The sequence below is a fragment of the Cynocephalus volans genome, chromosome 4 (assembly GCF_027409185.1).
Source record: "Cynocephalus volans isolate mCynVol1 chromosome 4, mCynVol1.pri, whole genome shotgun sequence".
Lineage (NCBI taxonomy): Eukaryota > Metazoa > Chordata > Mammalia > Dermoptera > Cynocephalidae > Cynocephalus > Cynocephalus volans.
In genome coordinates this window covers 110,590,376-110,604,880 of record NC_084463.1, presented here as the reverse complement: position 1 = coordinate 110,604,880, position 14,505 = coordinate 110,590,376, and the positions used below count along the sequence as shown (strand labels likewise).

Here is a 14,505-nt window from a genome sequence, read left to right as displayed (position 1 = left end):
CTAGAATGATGAGATGTTCTTGGGAAGTAGTAGTTGTAATTTCCCTTGGGATAGTTAAAATAACATTCAGCACAGTTTATTTCTAAGATCTTTCATGGCAGGATGGATGAATTAAAGTCTGCTTTTGATAGAATTAAGGAAATGAAAGCAAAAAAACAGCTCTCTCTTTTTGAAAAACGATAGTCCTTGTCATCTAGAATTCCTGTAGAGATAATAAAAGAAATAGAAAGAGAACACTTATTAGGAAATAAATTTCTATTTATAATAGCACAAATACAGCCTCTATGGCTAGTCTTAAAGAACAGAGAGTACTCTTTGTCTAGGATTTAGATGTTTACTATTTTCTCAAGAACATTCTTATGCCACTTAGACAACTGCTTTATTGATAGGAAATTGGGTTTTCAAAATGTTGCATCTATTAAAAAGATCTTTTTCATTTCTCTGGTATAATTTCATGTTCCATTTGGATCATTTCTGTAGAAGTGGAAATGTTTTTGTTAATTGAAATTGTTAAATATTATGAATAATATTCTCAAATTGGTATATTTTAAGTTATGCTCCTGAGGTGGGTTTGTTTGGAATATTGCCAGTGATTTGTTTTTGTTTTTCGATTTATATAAGTTTATGTGTTTTTATCCTAATTCTGAGTAACACAGATTCTCAGGGACAATAAAAGAAATAGTTTTATGTTCTCTTTATTTTTAGTAAAAATTCTCTATGAACATTTATTTACCAAATCTGTCTCCTCACACCTCCCCACCCCGAAGATGGTAAACTAAACTATTTAATGAAGTAATGAAACAATATTTGAGATGTGTGAAAACTTAAGCCCACTTTGGGTTTTTGTTAATAAAATTTTTTAAAAATTATTAAGCACCATCAGTATTCTTGTTGTATTAGCCATCAAGCATCCTGGTAAACCATGTAGACATGGTCCCTGTTCTTATGGAACTGTGGTCCTATAAGGGTCTCAGACAATAAAAGCAAAGCAAAACAAAACAAAAACATCATAACTACTACTTCTGACAAATGCCATGAAAGGAAAAATAGCACCATATTAAAGAATAAGGGGGAGACTATTTTCAACGAGGTGGTCAGGATAGACACTCTGAAGAGGTGATACATAAACTAACATGTGAAGCGTTAGAAGGAATCAGCCATATATGGGGTAGGGGCAATAAACCCTTTTGAGAGAACAGTCTGTAAAAAAAAAAAAAAACTTCGGGTATAGCAGAGCTTGGCGTATTCAAGCAATTGAAAGGAGGCTTCTGTAGCTGGGATATAATGGGTGAAGTTGAAACTACAATGGGATGAATGAGGTTGGGGAGGTAAGAGCCAGATCATACAGGTTTTGTAAGCTTAGTAAGAAGTTTAGATTTTATTCAAAGTGCAGTGGGAAGCCAATGAAGGAGAGTGACATGATCCAATTTGATCTGGCTGTTGCGAGAATAATGGATGGGGAGAGGGGAGACTGATAATCCAGGTAAGAAATGATGGTGGCTTGATCTAATACAGAGGCAGTACAGACTGAGAGAGGTGGATGGATTCAGGATATATTTAGGAGATAGAAATGAGAGGGCTTACTAAGGAATTGAATATGGAACAGGAAGGAAACAATTGATATCTGTATTTCTAGGTTATTAGATTTCATAGTCAATGAGTAAATAAAAATATTTACTTAAGCACTGTCTGCCTACTATGTTATTTTTTACTTGCATTTTTTGTTTTGTTTTATGAAATGAATAAAACCTTTAAATACACAATTTGAGAGGTAAAGAGACTGATGGCTGGAGTATAGAGATCTGTTGATAAAGAAAATATTCCTGAAAGTATAAATTAATAAAAGTCATTTCTATATAAGGTTAATGAAACATACTTATTGCCTAAAGGACATTGTCTATCCTAGATACTTAACAAATATTTGTTTTTGTTTTGTTTGTTTGTTTGTTTTGGCAGCTGGCTGGTACGGGGATCTGAACCCTTGACCTTGATGTTATTTAATAAATATTTGTTGAGTTAATGAGTATATTTCAAGACATTTCTGATGCTCTTTATTCTTCTGAAGATCTGAGTTTTCATCATGTATCATTTTTCTTCAACCTAAAGAAAATTTTTTGTGCATGTTTTAAACATAGGTGTGACATAAATTGGCATGTTAGAATGGTTATTTTTGGTAGCAATGTACAGAGGGAGAAATGGGAGTTAGGGATACCAAGTCCAACAAGAAATTATGAAGGCCTGTGGGAGTGGTGGTAGAGAGGAGGGGATGAACTCGTGACAGTTGAGGAGTGGAAGGTCTGGTAATGGATTTGTTGTATGTGTCACGTTAATGAACAAGGAGAAGTCTGGAAAGATTGGAGGTTTTCCTTCCTCTCAGATATTATTATAAAATACAGTAACATCTCTGTAGGATTCAGTTTTTTCCTTTATTAAAATTACCAAGAAGCAACAGCACATTTTCGCTTCTGATAGAGGCATCATTGTCTCTGACTTGTAGCATTGAACATTTTGTGATTTTATACAATAATACTTTAGGACTAATAAGTAGAAGAAACTAAAGTTTTCAGGGTTTTTTAAATTTGCTTTTTATTTTCTTAAGTATGTAATCAGATTTTTAGTAATTGTTTTCTTCCATATTATATGTAACTGTTTTATTTAGCTATTTGTATTTTTTATTGTGTTTTTTAAATAAAACACTTAGCAAATAAACAGAAGAATTTAAAGTAAAAAGTCTCTCTTCCAGAAAAAAAAAGCCAGAAATGGTCTCCCTTCCCTTGCCTATCCTCAGTCCTACTTCAAAGTAAGACTTCTTTTCAGTCTGTTTTTGTTCTGTTGGTGGACACTCTATGAAGAATGAACATGTTGAACAACTTTATACAGCATCTGTTGGTTCTCCAATATAAAAGATGGGGAATGGGAATTTAGTACATTTTAAAACTATCTTCCACCTCAGCCTCCTGATATTTGCTTGCTATGTTAATATTGTTACCTTAGAGGATATTTTATTACTTTAAATTTCATTAAATGCCTGTTTCTTGAATTATCAAGTTCATAGTATACTATGAAAGATAAGGAAATTGGTATACTTCCACTTTCTACCTATCTTTAGCTCCTGTATTATTTGTTGTAACTTTTTAGACATTAATTTATTTATATAATTTGAATATTTGCATTTTCCTAAGAGGAATTGTCTTTTTCTTATCCCTTTCTACTTTTTAATCCTTTTAGAAGATCTTATTATGAGCTGATTATTCTTCCACATTCCTTAAATCATTTAGCTCTAGTGGGGCACAATGTATTAAGGATTGGAGCAATCTGTGATGGGGAAATTACTCAATTCCATTAGAGGAAATAAGAGAGGAGGATGGGAGAATCATGATTATGGTCTTTCAAACATTTGAAAAGCTGTTATGTTAAAGAAGGAGTAGACACATTCTTTCTTATTCCAAGTGACATCAGTTGGTGAGAGTATTTGGGGAAGATTTTGACTCAGTGTAAGGAAAAACAAAGTTTTTAAATGATTTAGATATTTCTAAAAATAGAATGAAATAATCTCTTGTCCCTCTTTTAGCATCACTATTATTTTTCTCTTATATGTTTTAGAGTTGCTAAGTCCTGCTGGAGAAAATTGCATAACAATATGCATTTCTCCCTTGAAGATTTTGAGTAAGATATTATGGAAGTACAGGAAAGGAACACCCTTAGTCTCGAGGTACAAGGTGTCAGTAAACGTTTCTAAAAGGAGATAACACTTGAACTGAACCTTGTAAAATATATGAGTTAAGCTGGTGATGGGGGAAGTACGGATGATAGAAAATAGGAGAGTGTCTGCAGAACAGACAGTATATTCAAAGGCAGGTAAATGAGTTTGAATAAACCTGACTTGTTTAGGGAGTTGTAAACAGGTTGTTGAAACTAGAGTGCTCAGAGTTAGGTAAGGTCCAGATTATTTGGAATTTGACCATTATCTGAATGTGACGAGAAGTCAGTTAACATGTATAGCAACACGCTGTACAAATTCTGTCAGTGGGAACATGATTTAGAGTGGGTAGCAGTGAAGTCAGGGAGAACTGTTAGGAAAGTTGCAGTGGTCCATGAAAGAAATGATAAAGATCATTGAAGTGGGGGTGGGAGGATGTTGCAGTTCAAAATCATAAGAGGTACATGATTGTTATTGATGCAGAGGATTTTCCTTTAGGGAAGGCCAGATGATCACACAAAGAGGTTCCTATGAGGTGATGTTTACCTTAGTCTGGAATCTAGTTTCTAATAATGCAGACTCAGGAAACTGCATTATTATTAGTTAAAACTCAATATGTCTCTTGGAGAATACTGATTTTTAAAATGGCAACGAGAAATGCATAACTTTCAAAATGAGAGTGCCTAATAGTTTTCCTGACCAATACATTCTTTGCCTATAGTCTACTTTGTTTCTTGACATGGCTTAGGTTCCATCCTTCAGATCCACTTTGATTTGGAACTTAACCACCTGGGGAGAGAGAGAGGGTGTGGGTTTGAATTTTGCTGACATGGATTGTGAGAAAGGTGGAATGGTTCTGAGCTAGTAGTCTGTGTGACAGCTTCCTAATTTAGCAGTGGCTTTTTAATTCTGCAGGTTCTGCAGCAGCTTCCTTGTATGCCAGCTTCCTGCAGTGATGATGCCAGCTTTTGTGATTGTGGTTAAGGCAGAGTGGTTCTGTGGGCCAGGAGTTGTTTCTGGGAGCTCAGTTACTCTAGAACCTGCATCTCCACTTTTTCCAATGATTTTGTGGGCATCTGATTCTTGTATTAAATCCCTTCTTGCCTGAACTACCTGGAGTGGATACTGATCCTGGACCAATGTAGTAATTGGTACCAAAACTGTTACAAGTAACAGATCCTGAAGGAATATGGAAGGATCACTGGTACCACGGGGGTACTAGGGTCCACAGCACCTAGTGGTGAGAATTACTTGAGTTTTTCATCAGTTACCTGGAGCAAAGTACTTGTTGAAGGCAATGCTTTGGTGGACTAAGTGGTGATGGATTTTAGGACACAAAGGAATATGAAGATTATGGGAAGATTGTCTGCTTTTAACTCCATTGCCAAGTTCAAAACAGTGGTTCTCAACCTGGGGTGATTTTGCTGTTCGGGGATATTTGGAAATGTCTGGTGACATTTTTGGTTATCATAACTGGGGAAGGAGGTTGCTACTGGCATCTAGTGGGTAGAGAACAGGAATGCTGCCACACAGGATTGCCTTCTCTGTGCCACAACAACAAAAAGTTATCTGGCGCCACATGTCAATAGTGCTGAGTTTGAGAAACTCTGGTTTAAAGAAAATGACAGAGTCAGAATTTTTTAATGTTGGCTGAAGTTATGGTTAGAAGACTAAGGAATTTTGTGGTTGGCTGAAAAGAATCTTTACATCTTCTAAATCTAGGGCTGTCATTGCCCAAATCAGGTACAGAGAGTCCGATCCAACAAGTTTTTCATCTACAATGTAGGTTAAACTCAGAGCTTCATCAGATTTCTTAGGTGTAAGTTGAGTCATGGATTGAGAGAGAGTCAAGTTCCACAAATTGGAATGGTGACACTGAGGAGTATTTCGATGACTACAGGTATTCTTAACCTGTAATTTTTACTTAGCCTCCCTTGTCAGCAGAAGCAACTTTCTGCTGTACTTTTTCTCTTGACTGTTGAGAATGGTCTTGCCTTGCTTAAAGGTGCTGTAATAACCTCACCCTGTAGAGTGATAGCTGTTCTCATTCCCATCCTTACCACCACCTCATGGCTTCTAGACCAATAGCTAGACTCGGATCCCCATGAGTCAAGGGAAACAACTTCATGATGAAAGACAAGTGTTATGCAACAAAACCATTGCAAGAATTTTACTCATTTATATTAGCAAAAACCTGGGAAATAGATATGCAATTGGATTCTGAAGGTGCTAGTACAGGAAAGGAGGAATCTAATTTTAGTTTGGGCTAAATTTATTAATGAAGGTTCATCTGAAAGAGATTTCAGATTTGGTGCTTGCTCAAGCAGCTGGGACTGGTTCTAGTTGTCCGCTTGTTTGGTTGACTGAAACCTGGATTTAGTAGTGACCTATACTAAACAAAGTTGAGATACTGGACTTGGGGAATTAGTAATGTTGGGGTGGATTTATTATGTGCAGCTGGCTTCCTTATCCTCTAATTATGTCCCCCAAGATGGATGCTCTCTACTACCTTTAAGAAAATACAATGGTGAGGGGAATGCTGGCATCCTTAAAAATGCTGTAGTGGCTATCTTCTCTGGCCTTGGTATGAATGTGAGAGATGCTGCTATAAATTGGGTTCTCTGAATTCAGTGGACTTCTGGAAAGGCAGAGGCAAATAATAGAACTTAATTATCAGAGGCAAGATAGGCTTGGTTAACGTAGTGTGCACATTGGTCAAGGGGTTCCTAGGGCTGACGTGGAAGGGCAGCTCACTGAGGTCTTACTTGATCTGGATACCTGAACTAAACAAACAAAAACAAAACTCTTTAAATCTGATGAATATAGGATTGATTTTAGGTCACCGTAATGGAATTACTCAATCCCCATACCTTTATTACTTCACTGATGCAGAACTCCAGGCTTGAAGAAAGAGGAGGCAAGGTACCTTCCTTTGAGGAAGTAGGTGCAATTAATTTTCTTCATAGCCTTCCCTAAAGAAATGGACCTTTGGCTATTTACAAGCATAACTGATCTTCAGGGAAAGTAAAATACTCAAACCTTTCAGGGGTTTTTGGAACCTGAGCTAATGCTAATTCTTAGTGACTCAGGATACCACTGTGTTCCACCAGCAGGATGGGAGCTTATGGAAATCAAGTATGGAATGGAGTTTTGACTTAAAATGATTTCATAGTGGGTCTAATGGGTCTGTGAATTTATCCTGTTTTATGTCTTGTTTCGTAGTGTATATTTGGAATAAATGTATTCAGCAGCTCAGAGAGTCCCCCAATTGATTCCCATATCCCTGGATTAAGGGCCATTATGGTAAGAAGAGCAAAGTGTAACCCCCTGGAATTCTTCCTTTTTTCCAAAGCAGTCTCACATCCTGAATAACAGAGATTAATGCCACATTAGAGACTTGAAAGGTTCAGGCTGTGTTTAACTCTCCTGTTTTGCCTGTGCAGAAGACAGATAAATTTTGGAGAATAATGGTATATTATCGTAAGCTTTTAATGCCCCTTTAGCTGTATTTCATGTTCCACATGTGGTCTCTTTGCTAGAAACAGACCCTGGCATCTGGTGATTAGCTATTTATTATTAAATGATTTAAATCTAATTAACAGAGAACATCAGTAATATCTAGCAATATAGTACACTGTCACCATATTGCCTCCATGGCTAGGTCAGCCTTTTAGCTCTGTCTCATTATTTAGCATAGGGATTTTGTTATCTCACAGTCTCACAATATGTCATAGTGGTCTCCTACAGTGATGACATCATACTGATTGACAGGTGTTTGTAATAGAGAACTAGCAGGCACTGTAGATCCTTTGTGACAACACAGCTGATGGTAGGACGTGAAGCCCATAAAAAAACTTAAGGATCTGGAGGGGCACACAGAGGGCCTAGGGGCGTCGGGCGAGATGGCGGCGCGCGGTCTGGGCCGCGGCGTCGGGCGGCTGCTGGGCAGTCTGCGTGGGCGCGCAGGGCAGCCGGATCCGCTGCTGCTCCGGGTGAGCGTGCCGCGCTGGGTGGCCTCGGGACTGTCGGGCCGCGAACCTGCTGCTGCTGCGGTGCCGCTTGGCTCGTACCCCGCGCTGAGCGCTCAGGCGGCACGGGAGCCAGCCGCCTTCTGGGGGCCGCTGGCGCGGGATACGCTCGTGTGGGACACCCCCTACCACACTGTCTGGGATTGCGACTTCAGCAGTGGCAAGATCGGCTGGTTCCTGGGAGGCCAGTTAAACGTGGCCGTCAACTGCTTGGATCAGCATGTTCGGAAGGCCCCCGAGAGTATTGCTTTGATCTGGGAGCGAGACGAGCCTGGAACTGAAGTGAGGATCACCTACAGGGAACTGCTGGAGACCACATGCCGCCTGGCCAATACACTGAAGAGGTATGGAGTCAACCGAGGGGACCGTGTGGCTATCTACATGCCTGTGTCCCCACTGGCTGTGGCGGCAATGCTGGCCTGTGCCAGGATTGGAGCTATCCACACAGTCATCTTTGCTGGATTCAGTGCACATGCCTTGGCTGGGAGGATCAACGATGCCAAGTGCAAGGTGGTTATCACCTTCAACCAAGGGCTCCGGGCAGGGCGTGTGGTGGAGCTGAAGAAAATAGTGGATGAAGCCATGAAGCAGTGTCCAACCATCCAGCATGTGCTGGTGGCTCACAGGACAGACAACAAGGTCAACATGGGGGACCGGGACATCTGCCTGGAGCAGGAGATGGCCAAGGAGGACCCTGTGTGTGCCCCAGAGAGCATGGGCAGTGAGGACATGCTCTTCACACTGTACACCTCGGGGAGCACCGGCTCACCCAAGGGGCTCGTCCACACCCAGGCTGGCTACCTGCTGTATGCCGCCCTGACTCACAAGCTTGTGTTTGACTACCAGCCTGGCGACATCTTCGGCTGTGTGGCTGACATCGGCTGGATCACAGGACACAGCTATGTGGTGTACGGACCCCTCTGCAATGGAGCCACCAGTGTCCTTTTTGAGAGCACCCCAGTTTACCCTGATGCTGGTCGGTATTGGGAGATGGTTCAGAGGTTAAAGATCAATCAGTTCTACGGTGCTCCAACGGCTGTCCGGCTGTTACTGAAGTATGGTGATGCCTGGGTAAAGAAGTATGATCGTTCCTCCCTGCGGACCCTGGGGTCAGTGGGAGAACCCATCAACGTCGAGGCCTGGAAGTGGCTCTACAAGGTGGTGGGAGACAGCAGGTGCACGCTGGTGGACACCTGGTGGCAGACAGAGACGGGTGGCATCTGCATCTCGCCGCGGCCCTCTGAGGAAGGGGCGGAAATCCTCCCTGGCATGGTGATGAGGCCCTTCTTTGGCATCATCCCCGTTCTCCTGGACGAGAAGGGATGTGTCCTGGAAGGCGGTGATGTCTCCGGAGCCCTGTGCATCTCCCAGGCGTGGCCGGGTATGGCCAGGTCCATCTACGGCGACCACCAGAGATTCGTGAACACTTACTTCAAGGCATATCCAGGCTATTACTTCACTGGAGACGGGGCTTACCGAACCCAGCGTGGCTATTACCAGATCACAGGGCGGATGGACGATGTTATCAACATTGGCGGCCAGCGGCTGGGGACCGCAGAGATCGAGGATGCGATGGCTAACCACCCTGCAGTGCCAGAAACTGCTGTCATTGGCTACCCCCATGACATCAAAGGAGAAGCTGCTTTTGCCTTCATCGTGTTGAAAGATGACTCGGGTGACTCAGAGGCAGTGGTGAGTGAACTCAAGTCGGCAGTGGCCACCAAGATTGCCAAGTACGCCGTGCCTGATGAGATTCTGGTGGTGAAACGTCTTCCAAAAACCCGGTCTGGAAAAGTCATGCGGCGGCTCCTGAGGAAGATAATCTCTGGCAGAACTGAGGATCTAGGGGATACCACCACCCTAGAGGACCCCAGGGTCATCACAGAAATCCTGAGTGCCTACCAGAAGTGCAAGGAGAAGCAGGCTGGCGCCAAGTGAGTGAGCGCGCCTCTGCCTGGGCTCCTGGACCGAGATCAAGCGCCCACGTCCCCGATTTGTCTTTCTCGAACTAGCCCCAAAGTACCCCCAGATGTCCCAGAAGTCGTTTCCCCAGCTCATAACCCACACCAACCCTAATGTGAAGTTGCACTAAAAGCCCTTCTGTTGGAGATCCCAGAAGTGTGGCCAATGAAGAGGCACTGTCAGACTTGGAGAGGGTTCATTCCACTAGGACTTTTCATTTGGTTTCCTGGATGAAAAATCACTGTCATCTCTGTTTCTGTGTCCTCTGGAGACAGCATGGGAAGGTGAGAAACCTGGTACAGAGTGTCTGCTAAGGTAACTTAGAAACAGAGGCACCACACTTTCTCCAGATGTTTCTAGATATAAAGGCAGAGGTTTTATTTTTATGCTTTTGTATTTTGGAAGAATAATGTGCAAGCACTCGAGTAATGTGAGCATGTACTTTGTAACACAGAGTGATGAAAAATCTCCTTTTTTGCCTTCTCTGGTAGGGAAACATGAATATGAGTGTGCACTTTTAGTCATTGTTTAGCATGTTTGGAAATCTGAATTGGAGATGTTTGTGTCTCTGTCTAAGTGGCTGTCTTGAGAACTTCTAGGCCTCCACGGCCTTCCCTGGTGTCTGTTTCTCCATTGCTTGGGCTGTGAATAATGGAACTAACCCTAAGCGATGCGGCAACTGTGCTTACCTTCCAGTTCTGAAGCTACTCCAGTCATGTTCTGTTTCTCCGAGCTGTGATCTAGAAAGATTTTTTTCCACACTGGATGCCTCTTGGTAGGAGGTCAGCATGCTCCAAATATGTGGGTCTGTTCAAGGAAGCCAGAGAAAACTCAGGTGACTTGTTAGAGCACTCGTGGCCAGAACCGGGTCCTTGCAAACTCTGTCTGTCCTTTCTGTGATGGGGACAGTAACAACCACTGCAGTCCAACAGTGAGACCTGGAGCTCCAAATCACGTCTCTCTTCTTTAATGTGCTTTCAGTCCTCCGAACATTAGTAAGATGATGTAAATCATGAGGTCACCAAGTGCTTATTTCTTAGCTGAGCATGCAAGGGCTGACAATGTGGTGGGTGACAGCTGAACGGTTGTCCTCATCTTTGCCCCACCATTTACCCCACAGTGCCTTGCAGCTGTGTTCAAGGGGCTTCAGGGTAATGAACACCTACTATGGGCCATGGCTGTGCTGGCCTCTTGGGTGGTCAGGTGAGTACACCTGTGGCAACCAGGATATGACACTGGCTGTACATGCACATATAGTGAATAATGATCTTTTGTTTACAGGCGTAGCAACAAAGAGCCATGCACTGGACTTGGCAGACTGTAGTCATGGTGCTATTTATGAAGTGGCTTAGTTTCCACATTGCTGATAGAAACTTGGACAGTGGTCCAGGGCCTCAGAATGATCTGCAGTAGAATTTAAATAAAGATTTATTTAAAAAAAAAAAAATTAAGGATCTGACATCTTAGTGAAGTTTGGTATATATTGAGATGTCCTTTGTGAAGTAGAAGATAAGCTACTGAATTTTATATTCCTGCTACCAAAAAGAAGTACAGTAACTGGTGGTCTCTTTGGGTTTGAAGTCAGTGTATACTACATTTAAATGTACTGCTCCAACAGTACATTTAGTGAGTAATCCGTAAAGCTGCCATTAGATGCTAAGTGGAACTTGTGGCAGGCCCTGACAGGAGAATCACAGTGATAGACCCTTCATTTTGGAGCTAACTATATCTTCTTTGGAAAAAGGCTACTGGCTTGCTGTTATATCTGATAGAGAACAAATGCCCAACTACTGGATATCAGTAAAATGAGCTACCTGTGACGGGCATGCATGTCAGCATTTTATCATCAAATAGAAGTGGCATATCTGGGATTGGGCAAAATGCAAGTACTGAAAAGCACATGTACATTGAAAAAGCAAGAGGCTCTTTTTGTATTGCTATCCGTCTCACAGCCCCATGCTCATGGCTTCATTCCTGGGGAGTTCGCTGTGTTCTGGTTAACAGATGGTTCTGCACGATGTGTTGGCACCTGTCGGACTAAGAGCAGACTCTGGTAGAAACCGCCAGATGCCTCCTAATATCTATTCTTTTCTCCTTTAGAAACAAAGCTCGTGGTTTTTAGCAGTGAAATTAAGAGACTCCTTATGGTTGGACGTGGCCACATGACTAGGTTTTGGCCAGTGATTTATAAGTGAGATTGTTCTTCCAGGAATTCTCCTTAATCTGTGCCCTTCTTGCGTCTCAATTTCTGCTTGAAACATGGATATGATGTTCGGAGCTCTAGTAGACATTTTAAACGATGGGAATGAGAGCCAAACCCTATAAATAGTAGAGCAACGAACCTAAAGAAACTGGATTCTTGAGACTACAGATCTGCCATTATTAGTCCTGGATGCTCACTTCTAGACCTCATTTACATGAAAGGAAATAAACTTTTATTTTGTTTAAGCTACTTGTATTGTAGGTTTTCTGTCATATGCATCTGAACATAATCCTGACTGGGAAACTGAATGCTTAGATGGATAAGGTGCTACTCTCTGAGATAGGGAACAGAGGGGGAGAAGATATAGGTTTGTAGAAATGATAGAAAATCCCATTTTGGTTGTGATTAATTTGCTGTGTTTGTGGAAATTCTCAATAAGGGGTGTAGATGGCATTGGGAGCTTGAAAAATGTTCTGTTTTATCTGTTAGGAGAAGATAATGCTTATTTTCAGGAGAATGAAACCTCAAGGAAAATAGACTACAGTAAAGTATATTATAAACAGCCTTATAACTCGTTTAGCCACATAAACAACCTGTAATTCTTTATTTTTGAGAAGCATTGAGCAGAAAACATAAGGCTTGAATTATCTGTGCTGTAGTTCTGCTCCATAGTGAACTTTGAGTTGGAAATAGCAAACAATATAGATCTGTGGAGGGAAGAATATTGTATGCAGAGGACATGTTTAAACTCTGGGAATAAGAAATGTGTTATCTATATTTCTTTAAAGGGAAAGGCCTAATTAATTTCTAAGGCACAGGTTGCTGGAGATCCTTTAAAACAGAGATTTTTTTCTGCCTTCTCCTTTATTTAGGGTTAAGAAATCCATGACAGGGTTATGTCAAATGAGCTTTAATGAGAAATTTATGTGTACCATGTTCGGTTGCATTGTGTTACTGATATGAATTGCTTGTTTAAGGAAGATAAACACGATGGCCTTTGCTGCTGTTGTATTAATAACTTTTCTCCCTAGTTTAAAAATGTTCTATTTTAAAATTCTAAAATAATTTTATTAAATAGCAGTGAAAATGATATAGCAAGTCCCACAGTAGAGAATAGTTCTTAATTTTCAGTTCTCTTTTTATTCTAAAAAGATTGATGTCTTACAGATACTGTCAATATATTAATGTTTTAAAATCTTTTTCTAAGATAGGTGTCTGAAATTTTAATGTGGGGATATTTTTTCTGCTGAGTTTATCAATGGGCTAAATAGTCTGTGCTGTAATGGTAATGCATTTCTATAATACCTTAATAGGCACAGAGCTACTATGATACTGCAGAAATTCCCCCAAAACAGCTTCTTTTTTTTTCATTCTCCTGTTCCTCCACCTATGTTCTTTCTGCCCTTTTTCTCCCCCTTCATTAAGTATTGATTTCTGTGTGTTATACAATAAACATGTCTTTGCATTATTCCGTTTGGTTTAAGGTAACTTTAACCAGTCCAGAAAGATGTCTATTATTCTCCATCATACAAAATAACAGTATTTAGTCAGTAGCCTGGAGTTCTTTGCCAGCAGACAAATTATTGAGGCTTAATTCAAATTTGTACAGTTTAAACCGATACAGTTTTTCTGGAAAGGTAATTTCTTTGGAGTTTAGTCTGCTTTTTAGGTCAGTAACCATAGTTTTTTGCCATCTAGTGGTAGATGCATGCATTTCACATTTTTTCCCGTGGTTGATATATTATGCATAGAATTTTAGAGCCAGAAGGTTTCTAAGATCACTTTATAGGTGGGAAACCAAGGCTCAGAGAAGTTAGAGGATTTGCTTAAAGTCACTAGAGACAAAGCTAAGATAAACTTCAGATGTCTTGATTACCAATGTAGCGTTCTTTTCAAAATATGATACAGTGGTATATAGGTATATTCTTGAGGGCTTTCTTAGATTAGTTTGAAGATATCAACAGTAGGAAGGTATTTATGTTTGGGGTTATTTCTATTTATTTATAATTACTATTGGTATCTTTAATGTAATGATGTTTTGAGAAATAGAAAGACCCTTGTATTTGAAGAGTGACCAAAGTAGGAAGGGAAATGGATACCATATTTACCTTTGAGAAGACACAATAGTTGTCTTTAAGTAGTTAAAGGATTGCTTGTGGGAGAGAGTTGAACTTGTTTTCAGCTTGTTGCAGTCAGAACAGCAAATATTAGTTATTGTGTCTGGTCTTGTCACGGTATTGTCTAGTTTTTTTCAGTAGAATAGGAGGTATAGGAGAGAGTGAGTGCCCTACAACTAGAGTTACCTGTTAGGGTCATACCAGCTTAAGTTCTGTATTGAAAAAAGTGTCAATTCTGGCAGTCCCCACTCATCCCTCCTGCCATACTACAGCAACTAAATTTTGCAAATCAGGCAAGCAGCATCCTTGAAGAACAAAAATGTTGTAAGTGATCCCAAAGGTTGTTGGAATAAGGATGGAGGATATTGCCTTGGGAAGAGGTTTAGAGCTAGTTGACATCAGGACACCAGCCACCGGACTGAAGAAGCATTTGAGTACTAGATTTGGGATGACTTCGATTTGCATTTGTGGTCTGCCACTTACTTATACTTTGTG

General features: G+C 40.8%; 2 protein-coding genes across 5 annotated transcripts in view; both read left to right on the top strand.

Moving 5' to 3' along the window:
- SBF2 (SET binding factor 2) overlaps window positions 1-14,505 on the top strand; it is a 465,129-nt gene that overhangs the window by 51,105 nt on the left and 399,519 nt on the right. The window lies entirely within an intron of this gene.
- On the top strand, window positions 7,603-9,666 carry LOC134376835 (acetyl-coenzyme A synthetase 2-like, mitochondrial). Its single transcript, XM_063095373.1, has one exon. It carries the CDS (start codon window positions 7,603-7,605, stop codon window positions 9,664-9,666), a length of 2,064 nt encoding a protein of 687 aa, XP_062951443.1.

Excerpts from the sequence above, each read along its gene's own strand:
- LOC134376835 (XM_063095373.1), top strand. The coding sequence starts at position 7,603 with ATGGCGGCGCGCGGTCTGGGCCGCGGCGTCGGGCGGCTGCTGGGCAGT.